This window comes from Malaclemys terrapin, chromosome 5, assembly GCF_027887155.1.
Source record: "Malaclemys terrapin pileata isolate rMalTer1 chromosome 5, rMalTer1.hap1, whole genome shotgun sequence".
Classification (NCBI taxonomy): domain Eukaryota; kingdom Metazoa; phylum Chordata; order Testudines; family Emydidae; genus Malaclemys; species Malaclemys terrapin.
In genome coordinates this window covers 16,489,877-16,517,283 of record NC_071509.1, presented here as the reverse complement: position 1 = coordinate 16,517,283, position 27,407 = coordinate 16,489,877, and the positions used below count along the sequence as shown (strand labels likewise).

General features: G+C 41.2%; 1 protein-coding gene across 6 annotated transcripts in view; it reads right to left on the bottom strand.

Annotated features, from left to right (window-relative positions):
• The window catches only part of MAEA (macrophage erythroblast attacher, E3 ubiquitin ligase), a 111,331-nt gene that overhangs the window by 75,313 nt on the left and 8,611 nt on the right, over window positions 1-27,407 (bottom strand). For all 6 annotated transcript variants that reach the window (XM_054029788.1, XM_054029787.1, XM_054029789.1 and 3 more), the window contains exon 2: window positions 10,343-10,525. In XM_054029788.1, the coding sequence (XP_053885763.1) occupies window positions 10,343-10,450 (108 nt within the window). In that variant the 5' untranslated portion in view covers window positions 10,451-10,525. The remainder of the gene's footprint in view (window positions 1-10,342; window positions 10,526-27,407) is intronic.

Genomic DNA, 27,407 nt, shown 5'->3' with positions numbered 1-27,407 from the left:
AGCATCTTTGTTAAATCACTAGGAATTATCTTTATTCTACAACACTTGTTAAGGATTTCTGCAGATTGTATCCTGACTCCAGTGCTCCTGACAACATGGGTCTACTACTGCTGGAACCTTTACTTACTAATTTTACCTTAAGCAAGCCAGGATGACAAGTTTTTCCCAGACACTCTTACAGAATGCCTAGCTCAGAGAGTCAGCGCAATGAAAGCCTCTTTCCACAACAATACTATTTTTACCACATAATCACACTCTTTTCTCCCCCAACCCTATCACAATTAGATAGCTGATTAATCATGCTGCATGTTTCACTTGGCAATTAATTACAGCCACATTTGCAACTTGAGGCTAGGTACTTGTGACTGCTGCACAATTCACCAGTAGCCAATTCAGATTCCACAAAATAAGTCAGTGCTCAACCTACTGAAAGCAGTCAACAGCAGTTTTATTTACTATGATGTGTTATCTCTTTACTAAGAATGGGAAAGCAGTAGATGCACTGGTTTAAACTCTCCAGTCTCTCTCTCCTAAAGGCCCCAGTTAAAGAGAGGACTTTCATGCTCTCAAATGGAAATCCACTAGAATTCACAGACTATTCATGGGAAGGTCAGTTTTGGAACACCTGGTCTTGGGCCCCAATTGCAGGGCATTAACAGAGCCACTAAGAAAACTTCCCTAGTTCTTGTCCACAGTAAGCCTGGCTCTAGTTCGACCTGTTATATCAATCCAAACTTTAAAAATCCTCATTACTCCTTAAGAGAAAATGGTTCACTGTAACGGAGGTAACTCCAACTCACTAGTGTGTTTCATTTTTACTACAGAATTTTTCAGTGTAGGGGCCAAGACAATTTAAAAAAAACTAACAAAAACCTCAGACTCTTGGTAAATAAGTCATGAGCATTTCCTATTCAGCAAAGGAGGATGTTTGTCATTTAAAAAAAAAAAAAAAAAAAAAAAGAATTTTGGCTTGATATTAAATTTCTGAAGAGGAAATGGATCTGAAACAACAAGATTACCTATATGACTCACCTGAAAAGATGTATACATCTCCTTGGTTGAATTTACTTTGGAACCAGAGCTGCTGCCACTTTGATCCCCTTGTTAGGACGGTTAGGAGAGGACACAGATACTTTCCTGGGTGCCTCTGCCGCAATTTTGTTGAAGAGATGAGTTTAGGGAGTCACTGATGGGAAGCGTGGTCAGCTGGTTAAAGGGGTAGGCAGGGGAGAAATGCAGGATTGGGGCTTCCCCAACAGAACCAGTGACATGAACACCAGAGATGTCCCCATAAAGACATCGAAAACGTGGACTGTTGAAAGCTAATGGAATCGGGCTAGAGAGTCCCTTACCACCGTCTCAGTAGTTTACTGGGTCCTTGCCTGAACATGTTTTGTCCATGACCTTGCACCAAAAAACCAAAAGGGACCATTGTTGGAAATGCAAGTAGCAACAAGTGACAGGCTACTGCTTGCCTTGACCTTCACCATGAGTAAATGCAGGGAAAGGAAAAGCTGGAAGGTACCATTTGTCAATTCTCTGCTAGTACTCCCTAGCTCTTGTGATGGGTTGGATTACTGAAACCCCCCTGAGGCTGCCAACCGATGTGCCAAGACTAATTCTGCCCCTGCTTTCCCTGCCAGCCTGGGACTCCAGCACCCTGTCTTGTTGAGCAAGACACTCCAGTCTGCTCCAACACAGACCCAGGGTCTGAGCCACGTGCCCCAAAGCTGCAGACTTAACAGAAAGCAGCTTACAGAAGTGTTCCTGTCTTTAACATTCAGATGCCCAACTCCCAATGGGGTCTAAACCCCAAATACATCTGTTTTATCCTGTATAAATCGTATACAGGGTAAACTCAAATTGTTTGCCCTCTAACACTGATAGAGAGATATGCACAGCTGTTTACCCTCCCCCCCCAAGTATCAATGCATACTCTGAGTTAATTAATAAGTAAAGTGATTTTATTAAGTACAGAAAGTAGGATTTAAGTGGTTCCAAGTAATAACAGACAGAACAAAGTTAATTACTGAGCAAAATAAGATAGAACATGCAAGTCTATGTCTAAGAAAACTGAATACAGATAAAAACCTAACCCAGTAAGCTTCCTTTTACAGACTAGTCTCCTTCTAGTCTGGGTCCAGCAATCACTCACACCCCCTGTAGTTACTGTCCTTTGTTCCAATTTTTTCAGGTATCTCTTGAGTCAGCTGAAGACAAAATGGAGGTCTCCCCCAGGAGTTTAAGTAGACTCTCTTGTGGGTGGAGATCCCCTCCTCTCTCCTATGCAAAGTCCAGCTCCAAGATGGAGTTTTGGAGTCACGTGGGCAAATCACATGTCCATGCATGACTCCGTTTTTACAGGCAGCAGCCATTATTTCCTTGCTACCTTGAAGGTCCTAAAGTAGACTTCTTATGTGAATTGGAGCCTCCCAAGATCCATTGTCCCTTAAGTGCTTCTTGACTGGGCACTTAACTTGCACATTCCTTTCTCAAGAAGCTGACCAAATGCTTTACAAAGGCTGCTTAGAAATCAAGCAAGTATACAGCCAATATTCCTAACTTCAAGTACAAAATTGATACATGCATACCAATAGGAGAAATGTATTCAGTAGATCATAACCTTTACATAGATATGCCATGTAACATATAATTGGAATATGTTTTATGCCACATATCATATATACATTCATCAGAATATTCCCATGAAGCCTTATGGGGTACAGCGTTACAGCTCTACATGGGTTTCTGCTAACCCGAGCAAGGAAGTCTAGCTAGCCCTACTCCAAGCTGGTCTGAGTGTGAGAGAGGGCTTCCCCCTACCACAAAATATAACACAACACACTGTCCAGGAAGCGGTGCAGGTTTTCCCCATATGCGTTGTCTGTCACACTGGGATCAAGCAAGGGATGCAAGAGGACATGTCTGGCTGTAGTGCAGGTAGCCAGGAATTAAGTGGATTAGCCCAAAAATCTGCTCAAAAGTTGAACACAGTTGAAGCTTAACGTCCAATCACACCAGAAAGTTAACTTTCATGGTTTCAGTTCTGAAGAGTTTTATATCCAAGGATCTGCAGCTCTAAGGTATCTGAAGAGGCAGAACCAAACTGGCAGGCTCTTAAGCAAACAGGATGTATCCTTGAGCTAATGATTGATATCTGAGTTCTGCCTGCAAAATAAATACCGAGCTCTCATCCGTAGATGTCAAAGCACATTATGAAGAAATTAACTATTACCCCATTTTACAAACAGGGCCACAGGGAAGGGAAGGGAAAGCTGCAAACCAGCTGTAGATCCATTTTAGGATCTGAGAACCTTTCTTCAATGAAGAAAGAAGAGTTTACCGGTCATGCACACATCCCTCCACTGTGTTCCAAGGCTCAGCCCTTAAAACTGGGGGGAGTGAGTTCAAGGAGCACATGATGTGGTTCATGTGACTGCAGGTTGCAAGGAGCGCCTGACACAAATAGCAGCTGCAGACCCTTAGCAGTGAGACCACCAGGGAAGGGGCTCTTGACAGTAGTAAGAAAAGTGCAGTTTCTCCCACTTCCTAGATGTGTAAAGTGCGAAAAGGCCCTGTTAAGTGTTCTGTATTATTTTGAACCTTTCATGTATTCTCTTGGTTAATAAACCTGCCCTGAGGATGTGCAATGTGCCTAGAGCTCTTTGCTGTTATTCAGACTGTCCTGTCCACTGATTTATAGCAGCCTTTAGCCCACCTCAATAAGAGTTGAAGCCAGCAGTGCTATTGTTACTGAAGATTGTCAATGTTTACAGTCTTTGGGCCAGATCCTCAGCTGCCGTAAATTTACATAGCTCTATTAGAGCTGATGGAGTTACACTGGTTTACACCATCTGAGAATCTGGCCCTTTGTGTCCAAGTTATGCCACAGTTCATTGGATGTTTTTGTTCAGGATAAAATGAGAGACTAAATCCTGTCAGACCTTGAGTCAAGGTCTGAAGTTTGAGGTGGTTTTCATTTCACCATCAGCACAAAGTGACCCTCCTGGTTCTGACAGTTCCCGCTATTGAAATAAGCAAGGCCAGGAAAGAAGATCTTCAGTATCAAGCAGAGGTTTGAGGGCAGATATATACTTAAAACGCTGCACCGGTACAGCTGCACCACTTCAGTGAAGACGCTACACGCCAATGGGGGAGTGACTCCTGTTAAAGCGTAGTTAATCCACCTCCGCAAGAAGGTCAAATTTGAGCTAGTCTTTAGTCAAGGGGCTGCTGCGGATGATACCCTGGCAGCACCCTCTTTTCTTTTACGAGGAAACTGCAGCATCTCTGTTTGCATCTGTGACAGAATGACCGGAAGAGAAAGGTGATATCTCAGGAAGGCGCATCCCAAGATACATGTTGCTATTCCTCAGTGAAACTCCAGCCTGGCTACTGTATCATACTAAAGAGAATAGTGGTCATGCTGTGATTCTTTGTAGCATGAGCTATTGGGCTCTTGTCTAGCCTTGCTACTTATTCAAATTACATTCCAGATTCTTGTGTCTATTTTGTAATTAGATTTTTTGGGAAGAATGTGCTGTAAAGTTATCAGAATAAATTTACAGACAGAAAAGGCCATAGTACACATCTTTTCCTAGTGCTTTAGTCAAGGATAAAGTGTGTTCTTTTTGCAGCTTCTACTACAGCTTCACCAATAGATACATAGATTCCAAGACCAGAAAGGACCATTGTGATTCATCTAGTCCAGGGGTTCTCAAACTTCATCACACCAGGACCCCCCACTTCTGACAAAAAAAGACTACACACCCCCAGGAGAGGAGACCGAAGCCTGAGCCCACCCAAGCTCTGCCACCCCAAGGGATTGGGGGGAAGGGGTGCAGAGGCGGCATAGTCCTTGCTCTTTGACCCTGGGCGCTGGGGCTCGGGCTTTGGTCCCAAGCAAGTCTAATAGTAGCCCTGGCGACCCCATGCTACCCTCTTTGGGGTCCTGAGCCACAGTTTGAGAATTGCTGATCTAGTCTGACTTCCTGCGTAACACAGGCCATAGAGTTTCCCCAAACTAATTCCTAGAGCGTGTCAGTTATAAAAATATCCAGTCTTGATTTTAAAAATTGCCAGCGCACCATTTGCAAACTGAAAAACAGATGTGCAATTGGCGCTGATGGTATCCCGCTGGAGCTGCTAAAATGCAGCTTTTGGCCCTGTAGCGGAATCACTTGTGGCCATCTTCCATCTGATGTAGAGAACTGGAACCTTTCCAACCACCTGGAAGGACATTATTGTAATCTCACTTTATAAGGGCAAGAGACTGTGCAGTGAACATTAGATATAAAGAACAATCATTTTGTTGTCCATGCTAGGGAAGTTGTTTGTGCATGTTCTGCTGGTGCATTTAGAGCCCCTGCTACATTGGAAGCGTCACCTCCAACAGTCAGGCTTCACAAAGAACAGGTTCATATTAGATGCCATTTTGGCCCTCTGCTTGTTGTCACAGATACATCGTGAGTTCAAAAAATATGTAGTTGATCTTAAGGCTGCGTTGTATTCAGTTGACCGAGTCATGCTATGGAAGGCCTTAAAGGGCATAGGTGTCTCAACCACTCTGCTGGACTTGATTAGTGAGTTGCATAATGGAACCACTGCCCGTGTACATCTGGGTAATCGGATGTCAGCACATTTAAAATCAGTATCTGGTGTCAGGCAGGGCTGAGTCTTGGCCCCTGCACTCTTTTGTTGGGCAATGGATTTCATAATGCCACATTCTGTAAGATCCATAGGCATTAAGTTCAGTGATCTCTCGCTCTCAGACCTTGACTACGCGGATGATGATGTTCTTCTAGTACAGAGCCCGAACAAGTTTCGCAAGGCACTCCAGCAAATAGAGGAGTTGGCCAAAGTTAACCTCCATGTTTCATAGTCAAAGACAAAGCTTCAAAAGCTAGGATCAGGTCCACCTGCGACTTCAATCTCTTTGAATAAGGAAACAGACAAAGCAGTTTCCAGCTTTTGCTATTTGGGTTCTATACTCACCAGTTCCTTCAACTCTCATACAAAGGTTCTCCATCAGATTGGCATTGCAGTGACTGCCATGGGTCATTTACGAGAAATATAGACTCAACATCATCTCAGCACAACCGCCAAGTTCAGGATCTATTCGAGCTGTATCCTCTCCGTACTGCTGTACAGTTGCAAAACATGGACACTACGTTGCTCAGATTAGGCAAAAATGGAGGCTTTCCACAGAAAATACCAATATTATATACTGGGCATTCATAATGCAGACATTTATGGTTGCTCTAGTTACAGACTAACGGGGCTATGGTCTGCAGCTGGTGTCTTATGGTTTTTGGACATGTCGCCAGAATGCCACAAGACATTCCAGTGAACACCGTTCTCTGGGTGGCTTGTAACATCTGGGATAAAATTCCACCAACCAAGATGTGAGGCGGCCCAGAGGCAAACCCCCACCACTACGTGGGTGCATCAAATCTATTCCGACATTGGACTTTTGGCCCGTGAAGCCCTTGCTGCTGCTGCTGCTGCACAGAAACAGACCAAAATGCGAACAATCGCTACAGCTGACTGTTTGGCTAAGAGAAAGATGAGGAGGAGGAGAAAAGAGTGATGGAGAATCCACCATGACCTTTGGTAAATTGTTCCAACGGTTAATTACTCTCAAGGTGTAAATATTTTTGCCATATTTCCAGTATGTATTTGTCTAGCTTAAACTTCCAGCCATTTGGTCTTGTTATACCCTTTGTCTGCTAGACTGATTAGCCCATTATCAAATGTTTATTCCCCGTGTATATAGAAACAGACTAATCAAGTCATCCCTCAATATTCTCTATGTTAAGTGAAATATAGTGATAGACTCAGAGCTCAGTCTAAGGTATGTTTTCTAATTCTTTAATCATTTCTCTCAACTCTCTCCAATTTATCAACATTCTTCTAGAAGTGTGGATACCAGAATTTGACACAGTATTCCAGCAGTGATTGCATGAATACCAAATACAGAGGAACATAGCGGGTCTACTCCTAATCAAGAGTCTCCTGTTTATGCATTAAAGGACTGCTTTAACCCTTTGACTGCAGTGTTATACTGGGAGCTCCTGTTCAGCTGATTAGCCACCAACGTCCCAAAGGTTTTTTCAGACTCACTGCTTCACAGGGTGGAGTCCCCATCCTGGAAATATAATCTACATTTTCCTCCTAGATGTATACATTTACATTTAGCTGCATTAAAACACCTTGTTTGCTTGCACCCAGTTTACCAAGCAGTCCAGATTGCTCTGTTTCAGTGACCTGTTCTCTTCATTACTTAACACTTCCCCAATTTGTGTGTCATCTGTAAATTTTCAGGTATGCACACCCCCTACACCACCATGTTGAGTGCGATTAATTGTATTACTCTTTTAATTCTTTATTAATCGACTCCCATATCAGCCTCTCTGTCATCTTGCCTAAGGGCAATGTCAGGATAACAAGCCTATCTAGATTACTCTTTTTAAACACTGGCACAACATTAGCTTTCTCGCAGTCTTCTGAAGTATCTCCAGTCTTTCGAGTCGTATTGAAAAATCAACTTTCATAGCCCAGCCAGCTCCTCAGTCAACTCTTGGATGCAAGTTATCCAGACCTGCTGATTTAAAAAAATTGCTAACTTTAGTAGCTACTGTTTAACTTTCCAGAGACATTAATGGGATGGAATTGTCATATGATATGACGATATCTGTCTCCCAATTCATATTTCTCTCTAAATAAGAACAGAAACATTAAATACTTTTACTTTTCCTGCATAATTATTGGTAATGCTACCATTTCCATTTAGTAACGGACCAATGACATTGGTAGGATTCCTTTTGTTCCCAATAGAATTTAAAAAATCCAGTCTGACTCTTCACTGATTCACAGGCAAGTATGCAATGTGACTTTTCAGGTAAAGAAGAGTATTCTGAGTAGCTATCAACATTCCATGGATGAAGCCAAAATTTGTTCTGATAACCAAACTGAATGCCATAGATGTGAAAGCAAATGTCAGAAACTTTATGGATCCCTCTGGAAAAGGGTGATGTGATATCTTGTTAATCTCTTGAGTTTTCTCGCCATTCTAAGGCTTCCATTTCAGAACAGATGGCTGAAGGAGGCCTAAATTGAAACAGCTGTGCTCCAGAGATTTCCCCCAGTAAGCCTTCACTACCAATGTTATCCTTGTTCCTGGGAAATTTAAAACTAACCAAAACAAGAAGGCTCTTGGGGCAGGAAATTTCTCTCTTTCGGTTTATACAGAATCCAGCACAAACTTAAATTGGGGCCTTTGGCTGCAACTGTAACAGAAAGAATGCAAAAAAACCAAAAACAAAACACACTCCTTTTGGAACACTATCTTTCTGGATTAGAAGGAGAGGACTTCTCTAATTCCCAATCTTCTATTTTGATCTCTAAGTAAAGGAACTGGAAATATTGATCTCAAAAAGGAAACATTTGCTTATATGACCATTTTGAGGAAGTCAACAATCCCACTCACCTTCTCCATGCTTGGAGAACTTACTTTTAAGATGACTTGCACAGGAAGCATAAAAAGAGGGCACAATATATGTTATGAAGAACAGAATAGGTAAAAGTGGCCATATATCCTTTTACCTGTATTTAAAAAGGATGGGGGAATTTCTACATTAAATATCCATATAATTTCAAACTTGGAAAACTCTATGGTGACTGAAGAATTAGTAAGTTTGTAATATCACGAAAAACTAACCAGTAAAGCTGAGGAATTTCTTTAGTCAAACTTTGGTTTGTCTGTTTATACCAATTTAACTTCAATGCTTAACCGCTTGAAAGGAAGGATATCTTATGAAGATTCAACACCTCTACTCCACTACCTATTCCATTCCAGTGAGAGACTTCATGATAGATCTACCAAAGCCCTTCTGCCTCCACCAGAAATCTTCCTGCAAAACCAGGGAAGACAACATTTGACATTCCTGTTACTTCTGAAAGTAAAGCACCAAGCAGGATTTTTTTTTTTTTTTTTAAAAGCCACCACTCCCAGGTCCTTCTTTATACATCATAAGTCAGGAACAGTTTGCCAACCCAGGTGTTAAAAGACCCGTTGCAGGTTACCTTTTAAATATACAGTTGGACCAAAAAATAAAATAAAATAAAATAAAAAAAAATAGAGAGAACCAAAAAGCCACCTCCCATGACAAATCGAGTACGTCAGAAGGTTACTTTTATTGTGAACCTTCAAGATTCACTTGCTGCAGTCTCCTTGCAAGGCTCTACAAGGTCTGCTGTAAACTTATTCAAGTCTCTAATGCACCATGCCTGTTGTCATAATGCTCATTTGATCTTTTAAAGTGCTGCTCCAAAGTACGGGGAGGGGAAACCTATTCTCACTCTTCTGCTGTATTTCTGGAGGTAGAAATACAAGAGTTTAGATTTGTCTCAGACTGAAGAGGTAACATTCCTATGGAAAAACAGGGATTTAGTACATAGTACATTTTGTAGGTCTTTGACTTAGAGTTTGTTCTTCTTAAGAGGGCAATAACCTAAAAAAGAGGCAGAGGCTGAGACATTGCTGAACTATACTCTGACAGATTTTAAAACTGAACAGCTACAGCAAATCAAGTTAAGTTTTTGTTTCCTTGCCGTTTCGTGACTTCTCCCAGCACCATCCCAATCTGTGGATTTAATACTCATGAGACGTGTGTAATTGACAGTTCTTGAAACTCAACATTATCTTGCCAAAATGCTTCAGCTTTGACCTGCAAGAACGTCCTCTGGTGTTCAGAGGGTAGTTCAGCTTTCATGCTCTTCCCATCCTTGGCCTGTCCCCCAAAATGGTCAACAAATGTGCCAATTAATATAATTTAGTGGTGATGTGATGCAGATACCCCTCTACTGGGAAGTGGAATTAAATTGAGTTAATTGATGCAACTAACTCAATTGACTGCTGCTACCTCTTCTGTGGCTAAAAAACTTCAGTCTCCAGGACTGTCAGATAGAGAAGCCTCATCTACTTGTTTAGATATATAAAACAAGAGAAAATCCAGTCATCGCGATGTCTCAGACTGTATGTAACACTTCTGTGTTGACTATTCATAAAAGAGACCATTTTTAATATACATATTTCTACTTTAAGAGATTTAGGGATACTAAATCATGGGACACAAAGTCAAATTTCATAGGCACAGTGAAGCAAGGTACAATCACTTTCTGGTATTTGCTTTACAATATCGCCTTAAAGGCTTTCTCTAGTGCCATGAATATTTATTTCTGGACCACAAGAATAAAAGTGTGGGGTAACTTAACACAGTGACAGAGGTAATCTTCTGAAATGAGAAATGAAGATATAATAAACAGCAGAAATACCAGTTACCTTTCTTTTCAGAACACTGAGCTTTTCAACTACTCCATCAAGGAGACTAACAACCGAATCCACAGCAGGACAGCTACTCAAGGTCTTCTCCAGCTCTGCAACAACCATAGTAACGTGGCTCGTCTCTCGATCAATATTTTTCTGTGCAGCTCGAAACCGTTTGTTCAGTGTCTCATAAGGTACCTAAAATAAAAATTGTTAAGTCTTAAGAATTAGTGTACTTAAATAGACATCTCCGGTAGACAATTTCTGTGCAATAGTGGACAAATTGAGTCCAAATTGTTAAAAAAAAAAAAAAAAAAAACACCCCAATTGATGTGGTGTGCCTCCCTTTTTGTGCCCAACTTGAGACACTTTTGAGGGCCTATGTTTTCAGGAAGCACTGAGTGTCCACCCTCTGAAAACCAGACCCCCTTCTAACTGTCTCAAGATACACACCCAAAGTCACTAGTGAGTTTGAAAGTTTTAGTTTTCATCTCTCTCTGTTTAGTTCCTATCTATACAATGGTAGTTACAGTTCCTTTCCCCCACTCCGTCTCTTTTTTCAGTATAGCATGTAAGCTTTTTAGAGGAAGGACTGTGTACATAGAGCACTTAGCACAATGCCACTCCCCCCAGTTTCAACTGGTGTAGCCACTATACAAATTATAATGAAAGTCTATTGGATATTTTTCAAATAATGGATAAAAGTGAGGAGAGATCCGTTTGTGAACTATCTAAGCAGAAAAGAAGCTAAATGTCAAATAAAAGTTATTATTTCACTCAGTATAGAAATTAGCACATATAACGAGTAAATGATTAGATTAAATGTAATTATTAGGTTGCTCTCCCTATTTCCTTAAAAAAAAAAAAAAAGAAAAGAAAAGCGACGCTCCTGTTAATCTAAAACAAGCTCATTTCCTTCCCAAAGTTTCTCTACAATGTTCTGTGCACAATGAGTTCTTGTTGTAGGGTTGGTATGACATTTACGGGGGGATACCCAGAGTTGTGAGGCACCTCTCTACTACCTGCCCTTAGCATGAGGGAGTCTTGTCTGTGCTTGCTGGGGCTCAGCTTCTGGCAACACAGGCCTCCTAGACAGGCCTCGCTGTCTCTGTACAAGTTAGTAATAGGCACACGTCAATCCGAGTCCCCTGAGCATTCATCTGGAGGGCCCACAGAACTCTCAGATCCTCTATTCCAGGGGTTCTCAAAATGTGGGTCGTGACCCCATTTTAATGGGGTCGCCAAGGCTGGCGTTGGCCCCACACCCAGCAAGCCTGAAGCCCAAGCCCAAGCCCCACCGCCCAGGGTTGAAGCCCAAGCCCCACCGCCCAAGGCTAAGGTTACATGCTCCCTTTTGGGCTTTAGCTTTGGGCCCCTCCCACCCGGGGTGGGGGGCTCTGGCAAGCACAGTCTTCAATTCCCACTCCTGAGCTCGTGCAGTAATTTTTGTTGTCAAAAGGGGATCACGATGCAATTAAGTTTGAGAACCACTGCTTTATTCCCTAAGGAACAGTGCATAGTTTCAATTGAGGATTACCACTCTGCTTAACACACAGCATTTAGATATATTTATAGTGAAAACAAAAATGTGTTTATTATCAAAGAACAGAGAATCAAGTGATAGAAAGTAAGACTATCAGAAACAAATGGCTACATATAAAACAAAATTATGGAACAATAATAAATATATAAACAAAATATGTTTTCTACTCTAAATTTAACTCATAAGACATTCTCATTTCCTACAGAACATAAATTTAACTCATAAGACTTGTTTTCCCACCCCCAACATTTTCAGTCAGGATGACTAAGATCACTTTTTCATGAGATCACGTCCAGTGGCAGCTTTTCCTCACCAACTAAGGGATACCAGTGGATCTCTCTGCATCCCCAGATATATCAGACCAGACCTTTTGAGCTTCACCTGAAAACAGGATTCCCCCTCCACCCGCTGTTTACTTGGTCCTGTTAATTTCCTTCTGAAGTCTCACATGCTCTTCATTAGCATTTGACCGAATACGCTAATAGACTTCTACTGTGAGACACAGAATACACAACAGTCCACCAGGGAGATAAATGTCTCCTACCTCAGGTCTAGAGAAGTTTGTCGCAGGGCATGTTACCTGCCTTTAAACTACAAAGCCTAGAGAACATAATATTCAGCATATATACACATAACTCCTTACATATTTTCCATACATACATTTTGCAATGATTATGATAACCAGTGTGGTACAGGGCTTCCTTAGAGACCTTACATGACCCTTTTGGGTAAACCCAGGGGATCCTTGTACCCCTATGCCCCTGCCAGTAGCACCAAGAGGTCCTTGGGTCACAGTTCTCAATCCGTTTGAGAAGAAATGACAATTTTAATGCATATTCATAAACTTCATCCAAGCAGAGCCTTAAATGCACATAAGACTCTGATCCTGTAAATGCCTATGTGGAGCATTTCTAGTTTGGATTCAAGGGTGAGTGAGTTTGAACCAAGTGGAAAGCGTGCCAGATCTCATGTCTGGCATTCTTTAGATAGCATCCAGAAGGAATCAGGTTCCTGGCACTAGTTTTACTTTACAGAAAGTATTTTAATAATAATTAAATAGAAAGTCAAAATAAAGTTCAAGTAATTAGGCAGCGAAGAAGTTAACTACAGTTATGGTAGTAAGTTTGACTCTTAATATCACAGAAAAGTCACTGAGAAACTGCTGGAATGAGAAAACAAAGCAACAGCATATTGGACAACACAGCACTACTGAGAAGGCAGATGCTGTAATAAGCATTTAGAAGATTTGATGAGTGCCCTGAAATCCAGGGAAAATTAGAGAATCATTACAGTCTAAGATGGTGTCACACTGGGCTGTAAACAGACTTAAAGATGAAATAGCGGCACTTCAGTAGCGCCTGTTAAAGGGAGTCGCATAAGTGAACAGAAGGGTTGTTAGATTCTTAGGAGTGGAGATGAGTTAAGAAATAAAAAGTGTCAATGGAATAGGACTGAATATGTTTTTATCCTGAAAACACAAACATAAAATACTTACACGAAGCATAAAAAAAGCAGCTTGTTGACAAGAGAATTATCACTATAAAAGTAGGGGACATATTTTGCAGCACAAAGCAGGCTTCAAGCCTATATAATGAGTGGATCACTCCAATATAGGTAATGAAGGGCCAGCGAGGCAGTTTCCCTATACCACTCCAGCACAAATGGCACAGGTAAATCTAAAACAAAAATCACAAGATTCTGTAGAATTTTTTTGTACTTGAGAAGATGTGCATTAAAATTAGTGGGTTTTTTTTAATATACTGTATAGTCCAGCTGCAGCTAAGGAAAGCACAGCATAATTTAGGGCAAGGGATCTCCACCTTTTTCTTGCTGAGGCCCCCCCACCCCCTCACATGCTATAAAAACTCCAGAGCCCGGCACAGGACTCGGGGCCAGGGGGTGGGAGGACAACCCCCCTTGGGCATAGGCTTAGTTTGACTTCTGGGGGGGGGAGGGGGCAAGGGCCGGAGGGGCAAGGGCCAGCTCTGCACAGCGGGGTCCAAGAAGGGAGCGCCACCTCCACCACCTGACTCACCTCAGCAGGCCATCCAGCCTGTCTGGGCTGTGGGGGCACACAACCAAAAAATATAACTCAAAAGGGGGGTGGGGGGAGTGGGGGGGAGACTCAGCTCAAAAATTTGAAAACCACTCAGGGTGGAGGCAGGGGCTAGCTAGGGGCTGCATACAGCGAGGAGCGTAGCTCGGGGTGCAGGCAGGGGAGTAGCTAGGGGGCTGAGCATCAGAGGGGCTGGAGGAGAGGAGGAGCTGCCCCCAGACTGCCATACTCTGGGTAAGGCACTGCAGTTTGGGGGGGAACACTCTTGTCCCCCCAACTCTGCCCATGGGCTCAGGGCTTCTGCCCACAGAACGCTGGGGGGCTCCAGTCCCATGCGGCTCCCAGACCAACACCAGGCTTCAGATGGGGGTGGGGGGCAGCTTCAGGCTTGGGGCTCCAGGTTTCAGGAGTGGGGCCCCCCTGAAATGGCTCACAGACCCCCGGTTGAGAACCACTGACTTAGGGGACAGTGAAGGTGTGGTTGAAAAGGCAGCTACTTGCTCTGTGCTGGGGGCAGGGAAGGCGTTACCAGGTCCCAGGGCTTCCCAGCACACCAATTATGGTTTCAGCCCCTTAGGGATGCTGGCAGCCTGTGCAAATTAAAGTAGTCCTCAGGGTTCAGAGCTGGAACTGGATTGGGAGAGTGTGTTAAGCATCCTTTGCAAGGATCTCTCCCCCAATTCTACTCTAAGTCATGCTGTGCATTCAGCTGCAGCTGATCTATACATGCCACATCAAAAACTCATGTTATTTTTAAAAGTCCAAAACAATTCTGCAGAAATGTTTTTGATTTACTTGCACCCTGTCTGTACAAAACGCTGTTTGGGAGCTTTTTTGCAGCACAATCTTTTAGAAGCAAGTACTGTTGCCAAACCTAACCATTCAAAAATCATGAGTGACCTCAAAAGAAAAAAAAACAAAACAAAACAAAAAAAAAAACAACACATCTTTCTAAAATAATAAATTGTAAGCTCTTTAGTTCCTTTCCGGTTTCTGTGCTATGGAGAACGTCAGTCAGATTTTCAAACTTTTCTCTGTAAATATGAGGGCTGGAACTTTAGTTTTAAAAAAGCTGAGATTCTCACTTGACTCCAGGAATATGCTTCAAGAAGACATCAAATATGAATTTTGAGATAAAATAGTGAATCTGAAAAAACAAAACAAAAACCACCACCAACACTTCTTTAGTAACAATTTGTCCTGCTGGTTGACTTTTACAAATCTGCATCTTATTTCTTTTTCATTTCAAGAATATATAGAAAGGTATGAAGTTCAGAAGAAAAATGCTGCAGAACCGGTTAATGGGGCATGCAAGGTTTTATTATTATTAATTGTGCAAACACCCTACCATGAGTAGCAATAAGGAGAAATTCTACTTCTCTCTCATCATGTTGAGGACAGCACCTCCACATTTTAGATATTCAGTCTAGTTGAGAAATAATATATTTACAACTGAAAGTTAAGTTGTTTTGAGTGTATTTAACAGTCCTTTAATTTCTATAGCCACCCCTCACACCCATTTGTAGGAGTCCAATTCCCAAGCCCATTTTTCTCTTTTCTGACTTTTTCAAATACATCTATAGGCACCCAATTCACTGCTCTAGCATATATCTTATAAATTAAAACACACACAAAATTACCATAAAGAGACTGTCAGTAAATATATCCATCTCAGCCCACGCTCTCCCCAGAAACCTTGGAGGAGGAAAAGAAATGGGCTTTACAGCATGCCTTAGGAGATTTAAAAATCAGAGCTCTAGGGGAATATGACAGAGTGCTGGGAACCAAGAACTGAGCCAGCATTCAGGTCCCTTAAACACCAATTAATTCCCCCCAGGGTGGACCGGATAGGATTAGATTAAAATGGTCTGGAGAAGGACTAACAAGCAAATTGGCCCAGATATGAGGAGGTACACCTCTACCCCAATATAACGCTGTCCTTGGGAGCCAAAAAAAAAAAATCTTACTGTATTATATTGAACTTGCTTTGATCTGCCGGACTGTGCAGCCCCAGCCCCCCGGAGCACTGCTTTATTGCGCTATATCCAAATTCGTGTTATATCAGGTCGTGTTATATCGGGGTAGAGGTGTATAAGGCAGCACAGGAAGGAAGTACAGGGAAGAGAAAGGCAGGCTATCAGGGCAATCCTCCCTCTCCTCAGCAGAGAACTGAGATGAAACTGAAAGCCTAAATAATTATGATGTCTGGATCTGCCAGGTGGTGGGAAGAACAAATGTAAATAAATTGCACGGAGGTGTTTGACAACTGAATGTCTCCAAGGGTGCATAGAGAGAGCAGAGGACAGGGATGGGATGTCGCCCTGCCACACCCAGTAAGGAAACCAAGTTCCACAATACAGTACACCCTCAAAGAGAACAGCATGCCAGCAGCTTTCTTATTTATAATGAGGGGAAAATCTAGCTCAGATGTTTACTGATCTGAACTCTGGCAGTATGCTATAGGAGGGATGATCTCAAGGTGTAACCACATGAACAGCACATTACAACAATCTATTCTGGAGATGAAAAAAGCATGGATAATTGAGGTGAACCTTGCCATAGAGAGAAAGGTCATAACCATCTTGGCAGGCCTAAATGGAAAAAAGTGCTTGGCCACAGCTGCTGACCGAGCACTTACTAGCAGCCTAGGACCTACCACCACCCTCAAGCTGCGTGTCTGTTTTACAAATATCAGAGGGGTCGCCGTGTTAGTCTGAATCTGTAAAAAGCAACAGAGGGTCCTGTGGCACCTTTAAGACTAACAGAAGTATTGGGAGCATAAGCTTTCGTGAGTAAGAACCTCACTTCTTCAGATGCAAGTAATGGAAACCTCCAGAGGCAGACCTTGGCCAACCTTAAGCATATTCTCACCAGCAACCACGAACTGCACCATAACAACTCCAACTCAGGAACCAACCCATGCAACAAACCTTGATGCCAACTCTGCCCACATATCTACACCAGCAACACCATCACAGGACCTAACCAGATCAGCTACAACATCACCGGCTCATTCACCTGCACGTCCACCAATGTTATACATGTCATCATGTGCCAGCAATGCCCCTCTGCTATGTACATTGGCCAAACTGGACAGTCACTACGCAAGAGGACAAATGGACACAAGTCAGATATCAGGAATAGCAATATACGAAAACCTGTAGGAGAACACTTCAACCTCCCTGGCCACACAATAGCAGATGTAAAGGTAGCCATCTTACAGCAAAAAAACTTCAGACCAGACTCCAAAGAGAAACTGCTGAGCTCCAGTTCATTTGTAAATTTGACACCATCAGATCAGGATTAAACAAAGATTGTGAATGGCTAACCAACTACAGAAGAAGTTTCTCCTCCCTTGGTGTTCACACCTCAACTGCTAGCAGAGCACCTCACCCTCCCTGATTGAACTAACTTCGTTATCTCCATACTGATTTATACCTGCCTCTGGAGATTTCCATTACTTGCATCTGAAGAAGTGAGGTTCTTACCCACAAAAGCTTATGCTCCCAATACTTCTGTTAGTCTTAAAGGTGCCACAGGACCCTCCGTTGTGTTTTACAAATGGTGCTCTTACGCTCTGGCATGCATGCAGATATACAGCTGAGCCAAATTTTTCAGCTTCTTCCCCCACTCCTCACATTTGGATTGAGTCACAGCCAGAAAACTTTCATCTAGGCACTGGGTGTAGCATTTCTCCACCCAATCCATCAGGGAAATTAACACACCATAGAAAGATGTCTTAGAGGGCTCTTAAAAAACAAAAAAAAACCAAAAACAAAACCCCAGCCTTAAAGAAAAAATAAAAAAACCAAAGCACTGCCCTTTCTCACCCCCCTGCCATTTGTGAAACTGTCCTGGAGTACTTAAGAAGGGCTTAAAAAATCCACTCACAAGTAGCAAAGAGAAAGTTTTCTGGTGTTGGTGGACTGGATGTGGAGGGGAGTTGTGTCTGCAGCATTTAAACTTATTTTATTGAGATTTAATAAGTGCTACATTTCTAGCCCTTTATTGTTGAAGGCAGCATTCCAAATGTTAATTGATGTATTGTTATCTGTCTGAAACAGCAGTTAAAACAGTTCAGTGTCTGTTGCTCATAGCTTTCCCAGGCAGCATATAACAAAATTGACATCACGTAATTGTGTCCATTTATCTCACAACGACCCTTAGAGAACGCTAGGAGCTGCAGTAGAGACATGCCCCCACCTTCTTACAACACACGAAACGGATATGAAAGTACATTTATACTAGTCCTCCAGTACAGCAATTCCCAAACTGATCCTGTGGAGTTCAAATTGTCTGGGGGTAAGCAGGCTGATCATACAAGACGGTGCTGGTTCTTCTTTCCCTACCGCTCATTAGAATCCCATTGTAGAAGAGAGGCTGGAGAACTGTAATTACAACTGGAAATAACAAGTCAGCCTAACTTACTCTACTTGGTAAGAAAGAGGAAATAGGAGTCAATGGGACGGGAGCTGCAGAGGGGAAGAATATCCAGGGAAGCACACGAAGAAGGAGAGGAATAAAACGGGACCAGAAGGCAAAGCAGCCTTTTTTTTTTTGAGGGGTGGAGAAGACAAACAAACGGGGGAGGACAAAACATGGCAATTAAATAGGTAACTCCTCGCTTAACGTTGTAGTTGTTCCTGAAAAATGCTACTTTAAGCGAAACGATGTTAAGCGAATCTAATTTCCCCATAAGAATTAATGTAAATTGATTGCCTGCTGGGTGGCTGTTGCACAGGGAACTTAGGGGAGCGGGGAGCTGATGGGGGGGCTGCTGGTCCACCCTGGTTCCAAGCCCCCACCAGCTAGCTCTAATGGGCTGCTCTATCTGTGAGCAGTGGACAAAGCAGGCAGCTGCCAAACAATGTTCTATGGGAGCATTGCGCAACTTTAAACGAGCATGTTCTCTAATTGATCAGCAACGTAACAACAAAACAGTTAATCAGGACGACTTTATGTGAGGAGTTACAGTACAAGATTGATAGCTAAAAATTCAAAAGGTTTACTTTTCCACATACGTAAAAGAAGTTGTTGTCACAGGACTGTTTTGCAGTTATAAAGGGAGGGAGTGTGCTCCATGCAGTCACAAATCGGAGGACATGGAACAATCTCTCTGTTATGGTTAGTCCTTTTTAACAGAACTTTTCAACTCTATCAAGTGTGTGTGTGTGTGTGTGTGTGTGTGTGTGTGTGTGTGTGTGTGTGTGTGTGTGCACGCACGCGTGCACATGTGTGTGCGTGCAGACATGCGCATGTTTTAAATAATCTCTAGTTTTGGCCTAACATCAAGTCATGAAGTTGAAGCAACCACTCTTCACTTACATTTGTAGTTTTGTAAAAGATATCTGAACTTTCCCACCCTTGTTAGTAAAGCTGTTTGGCATGAGTTACTGATTCTGCAACTTCTAGCACTGCAATGTCAAAACCACAATAAAGTCTCAGGAGACTTTTTCCCCCCCCTTCTTTAAACAAAAAAGTACCAGAATGAGTTCATACATGTGCAATATTCAGCTTCTTGCCTTATGTTTTTGTATCTAGGGCAAGTGTGATGTGAACACAATACCTTTAATCATGGTGAGCATGACTTTTGCTGATGTCTCCATGTGTGCTCTTTAACGTTAATAGAGTTACTAATAAAAACCAGAACAAGCTTCTAGGTATGGAAGACCTCCAAATGCTAATTAACATAAAAGTACATGTGTACAGACAAGTGTATGTAAGTGAGACATACACACATGGGTAAGTTTATGGGGCAGTTGCTTAACATAATATTAGCAAGGGAGAAGAATCTGGGGAGAGAATAGGGAAAAAGGAGGTTAAAATACTTAGATAAGTTAGATTTACTGAAGTCAGCAGTGTATGAAGAAACATCCTAGCATACTTAAGGAACTAGCCAAGGCAATCTCTGAACCAGCAGTGATTATCTTTGAGAACTCATGGAGGATGGGTGGGATTTTAGAAGACTGGAGAAGAGCAAAAATAGTACCCATCTTAAAAAAAAAAAAAAAAAAAAAAAAAAAAAGGGTGGGGGAAAAAGGAGGACATTGAGAATGAAACCAGTCATCTTAACTTCAATACTCAAAAATACTGGAACAAATTATTAAACATTCAATTTGTATGCACCTAGCAAATAATAGGGTGATAAGTTTCAGCCAACGTGGATTTGTCAAGAACAAGTCACGCCAAACCAAACTAACGTCCTTCTTTGACAGGGTTACTGACTTAATGGAAAGGGGAAAATTTGTAGACATGATGTATCTGAACATAAGTAAGGCTTTTGACAGTGTCCTACATGACATTCTCATAAGCGAACTACAGAAATATGATTTAGATGAAATATTAGATGGATGCAAAACTGAGTTAAAGATCAGACTCAAAGTGTAATTATCAATGATTTGCTGTCAAACTGGGGGGGGAGGAGGCAAATGTAGTGGGGTCCAAAAGAGTCTGTAGTGGCTCTGTACTATCCAATATTTTCATTAATAACCTGAATAAAGGAGGGGAGAGTATGTTGCTAAAAACTTGCAGATGACAGCAATCTGGGTAGGGTTGCAAGCACTTTGATGGACAAGATTAGAATTCAAAAGTGATCTTGATAATTTGGAGAGCTGGTCTGAAATCAACAAGATGAAGTCCATAGTGCTACAATTAGAAGGGGGGGGGGGAAATCTAATGCACAAACACAAAATCAGGAATAACTAGCTAGGCAGCAGTACTGCAGATGAGGATCTGGGGAGATTATATTGGATGACAAGTTGAATAGGGGTTAACAGTGTGATAGTGAGGGGAAAAAAAGGCAAGCATAATTCTGGGATGTATTAACAGGAGCGTCTTAAGACACGAGAGGTAATTACCTGTTCAATTTAGCACTGGTGAGGCAGTGGCTGGAATATTGTGCCCAGTTTTGGGCACCAAACTTCAATAAAATATGTGAACAAATTGGAGAGAGTCCAGAGGAGAGCTACAAAAATTATAAGACTTTGAGAAAATATGACCTATGAAGAAATAATGAAAGAATTGAGCATGTTTAGTCTAGAGAAGAGAAGACAGTCTGAGGACATAACAGTCATCAAATATGTAAAAGATTGTTACAGAGAGGCTAACAATCAGTTCTTCTGCAAATCCACCATGGGCAGGTAAAGAAGCAATCAGCTTAGTTTGCAGCAAGGGAGATTCAAGTTAAAAATTAGTTTTTTTCCTAACAACAAGAATAGTTAAGCACTTGAACAGGTTACCTAAGAAGGTTGTGCAATCCCCATCTTGGAGATCTTTAAGAACAGGTTACACAAACACCTGTCAGGGATGGTCTATGGTCTAGGACTCTAGGTATACTTACTCCTGCCTCTGCACAGGGAGGATGGACTAGATGACCTCTTGTGGTCCCTTCCAGCCCTACTTGTCTATGATTCTATGACTGTTGGACAAAATATAGAGAAACAAAAATTGGACTGGTAGGTTGCAGTTTCACGTGCTCCCTTACTAAATGTGGGTCAGCAGATTAGCCCGGTCAGCTTATCCAGTGATTAAAGAATTAGCATAAAAAGGATCCTGGATACATTTTAAATTTCTTTGAGCCAGGCATCATGTCTTCTTGTGCTTCCTAACAAAAAAGTTCTTGATCCCAATTTGGGCCTTTGGGTGCTAGTGCAGTACAAAACACTACTTTTGTAAAGTTAAGAGAATCCACAAACTGACCACTACAGTCACATGATTACAAACCAGTCTAATGGTGAACACAAAGGGGATTTTAAATAAAATAAAATAAATAAAATAGAGAGCCCTAAAACATTGCATCTAAGACCCTGTTTTGACAGGAAAAACAAAGGTTTTTTTCCCCAATTATGTTATCTTAACACAAATTAAAAGCACTATAAACACACAGGCTAACGTGCCTGAAGCTGTGTTAGCTGGCCATGTTTTGGCCTATGCTTCTGTGTTAGCCTGCATCTTTACAGGCTTTTCATTCAAGATAAACTAAATTCAACCAAAATAAAAATTAATTAATTTAAAAAAAAGAGCCACACACACGGCCACACCCTTTTTGGTCTATTAAGACAGAGGTTAAATTTTCCTGGGTAACTAAGAGAGAAAAACAAAATCAAACAGTGGCAGTAATGAGACAGTCGTGAAAAGCAGAAATGCGAAAGAGTGAGCTAGGAGTGTTGTGCACAAGAGGAAAGGTGCAGTAGCAGAGAAGCAGAGGCAGAATGCAATGCCTCCTAAATACTTTAATTGGAAACAAGAAAAAAAAAGTCCCAAAATCAAAATAGAGGTCAACCCATCCAGGACACACATCTGAGCAGCAAATAAGGTCCACACACTTGGACAGGATATGTAAAATAGTACTGCACCCCTCATCTACCATTCTTCAGATGAAGTAACTTATTCTGCACATGAGACTAGATTCCTTTGTGGACCAGCAATAGGTAAAGCATTTTTGTGTAGGAGTAATGCAATAAATTTATCACTTGTATTCTACAGCACTTCATCTGTCGATCTCAGATTATTTCACAGAGTTGAGCTGGCATTATCTCTATTTTACATATGGGTTAGAAAAGTAATTTATATTGCCACTAATTTGCAGAACCATTAACAGAACCCAATTCTTCTGATTCCAAGCGCTGTTATCAGCCCACTAAACCATGACCCACTGTTTTCCTCTACAGTAGTAATAATTTTTCCTGGAGTTGCTGGCCCACCTTTAATCAAAGGCTAATAAATAAATAAAGAAAGAAAGATTAGACAGATAAGAGACCTAGGACAAGTGGTTGGGTTTAAATTTTTATTTCTCACAAGTATTCATATCAAGAATTAAGAGCCAAAGTTCAAAGGTGGACTAAGTTTTCCTATGCAGTAATGTTAATTTTCTAAGTCTGTGTGGTAGGGTGTGAGATTTTTCCAAAAATTATGATGCTTAGGGAAAAAAATGTTGTGCAAAACGAACTTCCCTCAGTTACAAACATGTCAGTTTCATAATACTATTTCACTTTAATACTATTTTTATTCAAGGGTTTTAGCTGCTCTAAACTTGACACTGAGAGATATCTATCTTTATATAAAAAAAAAAAAAATGAAAGATCCCCGCTCAATATTGCTCAGAATTTTGTCTGCTATTTCAACACTTCAAGAGAATGAACTAATAATGTCTAGGATAACAAACTGACACAGTTCAACTAACATACACACTTGTACAAAAGAAGCAAATCAAATACAGATTTTTGGGGGGATTAAACTTTTCCATAGGAACAATTATACAAGAAAATTTAATGAATCTCCTTTAGTCACCTATTTCGTTCTGTGCAAGTTTCTCATTTACAAAATTCAGCCAACATCTTGCTAGATCATTTTGATGTTGTACAATGATCTCTTGCATCCTTATGTAATCCAACTGTCATCAATCTTAGAGTTTGTGTAGTGGCATACATTAGAAATGTGGTGGAAACTGTCACTCCCACTACACTTTTTTTTTTTTTAGTAGCTGCCATTTTTGACTCCCCTTCTAAAAGCAAAGTTCCACTAGACACATTTTAAGGCTTTGTCCTTTTAAGAGAAGTATTTGAACACAAAAGTTATGTCAAAGATATCTCGCTGTCGAGAGTCAAGTAGAACGCCTGGCTCTAACACAGTCCTCCTGTGTGACCTTAAGCAAGTCACAGAATCATAGAAATGTAGGGCTGGAAGGAACTTCAAGAGGTCATCAAATCCGGTCCCTTGCACTGAAGCAAGACCAAGTATATCTACAACAGAGGTAGGCAACCTATGGCACGCGTGCTGAAGGTGGCACGTGAGCTGATTTTCAATGGCACTCACACTGCCTGGGTCCTGGCCACCGGTCTGGGGGGCTCTGTAGGTCCCCCATCAGTCTTCAAATGTGTTAAGGGCTGATGAATTGTTTTCCATGTCCATTGAAGATAGGACAAGAAGTGATCAGCTTAACCTGCCGCAAGGGAGATTTTAGGTTAAATATTAGGAAAACCTTTCCTACTATAAGGATAGTTAAGGACTGGAATGGGCTTCAAGGGCAGGTTGTGGAATCCTCTTCATTGCAGGTTTTTAAGAACAGCTTAGACAAACACCTGTCAAGAATGGTGTAAATCAGGGGTCGGCAACCTTTCAGAAGTGGTGTGTCGAGTCTTCATTTATTCACGTTAATTTAAGGTTTCACGTGCTAGTAATACATTTTAACGTTTTTAGAAGGTCTCTTTCTGTAAGTCTATAATATATAACTAAACTATTGTATGTAAAGTAAATACGGTTTTTAAAATGTTTAAGAAGCTTCATTTAAAATTAAATTAAAATGCAGAGCCCCCGGATCGGTGGCCAGGACCCAGGCAGTGTGAATGCCACTGAAAATCAGGGCACGCGTGCCATAGGTTGCCTACCCCTGCACTAGACAAATGCCCCTGTCAAAGAAGGATAGTAGGTTGGTTTGGTATGATTTGTTCTTGACAAATCCATGTTGGCTATAACATATCCCCCTAGTATCCTAGATGCTTACAAATTATTAAATAAATAATTTGATCCAGTATCTTTCCAGGTGTCAAGATAGGACTGACTGGTCTAATTCCCAGGGTCCTCTTTGTTCCCCTTTTTAAAGATAGGTACTATGTTTGCCCTTCTCCAGTCCTCAGGGACCTCACCAATCCTCCATGATTTCTCAAAGATAATTGTTAACTGTTCAGAGATTGTGTCCTTAAATACTCTAGGATGAATTTTGTCAGGCCTTACACCAACTTGAATACACACAAGTTATCTAAGTATTCTTAACCCGTTTTTTCCCCCCATGTTCTGGCTTATGCTCCTTCCCCTTTTTAATATTTATTATGCTAATCATCTGAACATAATTAACCTTTTTAGTGAAGACAAGCAAAACAGGCAAACACTTCAGACTTCTTGGTGTCATCCGTTATTAGCTCTCTTTCCCTGCTAGGAAAGTAGACCTAGACTTTTCTTTGTCTTTCTCTTGATCTTAATATATTTATAGGACCTCTTCTTCTTGCCTTTAATTCCCTTGCCAGATGTAACTCATTTGGTGCATTATCCATTCTGATTTTGTCCCTACATGCTTAACGGATTATTTATACTCATAAATAGCAATTTGTCCATGCTTCCACTTTTTATGATTTGTAGTGGATAGGGGGTCCTTAAACAGCTCCTGATACAGTGATATTGGCCTCTTACTATTCTTCCTTCAACCAGAATAGTTTGCTGTTATGCCTTTAACATTGTCTATGCAAAACTGCCAGCTCTCCACAACTCTTTTTTTCCCTTAGATTTTCTTCCCAAGGGACCTTACCTACCAGTTTCTTTGTTTGTTAAATTCTGCTTTTTTGAGGTCCATTGTCCTTATTCTGCTGCTTTCACTTATTGTCCGTAGAATCACGAAATCTGTCATTTCATGATCACTTTCTCTCAAATTACCTTCAGTCTTCAGATTTGCAAAAAAATTCCTCCCTGTTGGTCAGAATAAAGGCTAAAATGGTTGTCTCTTTGTTACTTCTTCCACTTTCTGGAAAAAAAAAAAAGTTGTCCCCAGTATAGTCCAAGACCATATTGGAGATTTTGTGTTTTGCTATATAACTTTTCTAGCAGATGTCTGAGTATTTAAAGTCCCCCCCACCACCTCCATTATTACCAGGTCTTGTGTTTTGGATATTTCTGTTATTTGTTCCAGAAATGCCTCATTCACCTCCTCCTGATTTGGTGGACTAGAGTATATTTACCATGATACCCTGTTTCCCCTGCCCCCTTTTCCTTCACCCAGAGACTTTCAACTGATCTCTCACCTAAGAACAAATGTATATATTCTTGATGTATAATGCAACACCTTCCCATTTTCCTGAACAAGCTTTACTCCTCTATACCAATATTTCAGTCATGATATCTATCCCATCAGTTCTCAGTGATGCCAGTTCCACAGGATCTGTACTATGCTTCATTTTTTAAACAATTCCTTGGAGGGATCTCTTCAGTATGCCAGATCCCCAAGGGTCCCACTCTCCTAAAGGTGGGTCACACAACCTCAACATCTCCTAGATTGAGCCTCTAGCACTTCAGTTTCACAAAGTGAGCTCTGCCCACTAAGTCCAACTGAGATAGATTCCCACTCAGAGACTTTTTGCCCTCTTGAGGAATCAGACCGCCACATCTATTTTTAGTGACACCAGGTAGCCTTTTCAGAACAGAGTAAGGTTTATTAGTCAACTGGAATACAGAACCAGGAAGTCCTTAGGTTAGCAAGGAGAAGCAAAGGTGAAGAAAGAGTTCAGGCTGACTAAAGTCAGCGCTTTACCCAGTCATGCTGCTGCAACATCCATTTTGTCTGTCTCCATCTCGCTCTCTCTGTCAGTCCCAGGTGACAACTGCTATGTCTCGCAAAGGCCAGCTCTTGTCCCAGTCTCTGATCACCTTGCGGTCCATTATGTTCCTCCTGCACACCCAGGCTGCATTCACATCTTCTGCTTGCCTGAGTTTCCCACAGATAAGTGGAATGCTCAGTCCTTGGGGTTCCTATTGTCTTTCCAAATCCTCCATTGATATTGACCAGTTTCAGCCAATCCCTAATGACCCATACAGAGCACCCCAGACACTTACTTGACACGAACATCTTCAATGCAACAAGGGCATTAGAACGCTTCTGCACCCACTAGTTAACCTTAAGTCAAGAAAGTCATTCCATGCAAATAATTCAGAAAAATATTACAGAAAATTCCCACTTTGTCACATGAAGTCATAACTTAGCTCATGTACTAATTAGGGCTGTCGATTGATCACAAGAGTTAACTCATGTGATTACCTCAAAATTAATCGCAATTTTAATTGAAGTTTTTTTAATCGCAGTTTTAAACAGAATACCAATTGAAATGTATTAAATATTTTTGGATGTTTTTCTTCAATTTCAATTAGAAAGAATACAAAATGTACAGTGCTCACTTTATATTATTTTTATTACAAGTGTCTGTACTGTAAAAATGATAATAGTATTTTTCAATTCACCTCATACAAGTACTGTAGTACAATCTCTTTATCATGAAAGTGCAACTTACAAATGTAGGGGTTTTTATTAGATAACTGCACTCAAAAAACAAAGTAAAACTTTAGACCCTACAAGTCCACTCAGTCCTACTTCTTGTTCAGTCAATTGCTAAGACAAACTAGCTTGTTTACATTTATGGGAGATAATGCTACCCACTTCCTAATTACAATATCACCCGAAAGTGGGAACAGGCATTCGCATGGCACTGTTGTAGCTGGCATTGCAAGTTATTTACGTGCCAGATGTGCTAAAGATTCATATGCCTTTTTATGCTTCGGCCTTCATTCCAGAGGACATGCTTCCATGCTGATGTCGCTAGTTAAAAAAATATGTTAATTAAATTTGTGACTGAACTCTTTGAGGGAGAACTGTAGGTCTCCTGCTATGTTTTAACTGCATTCTGCCATATATTTCATGTTATAGCAGTCTCGGATGATAACTC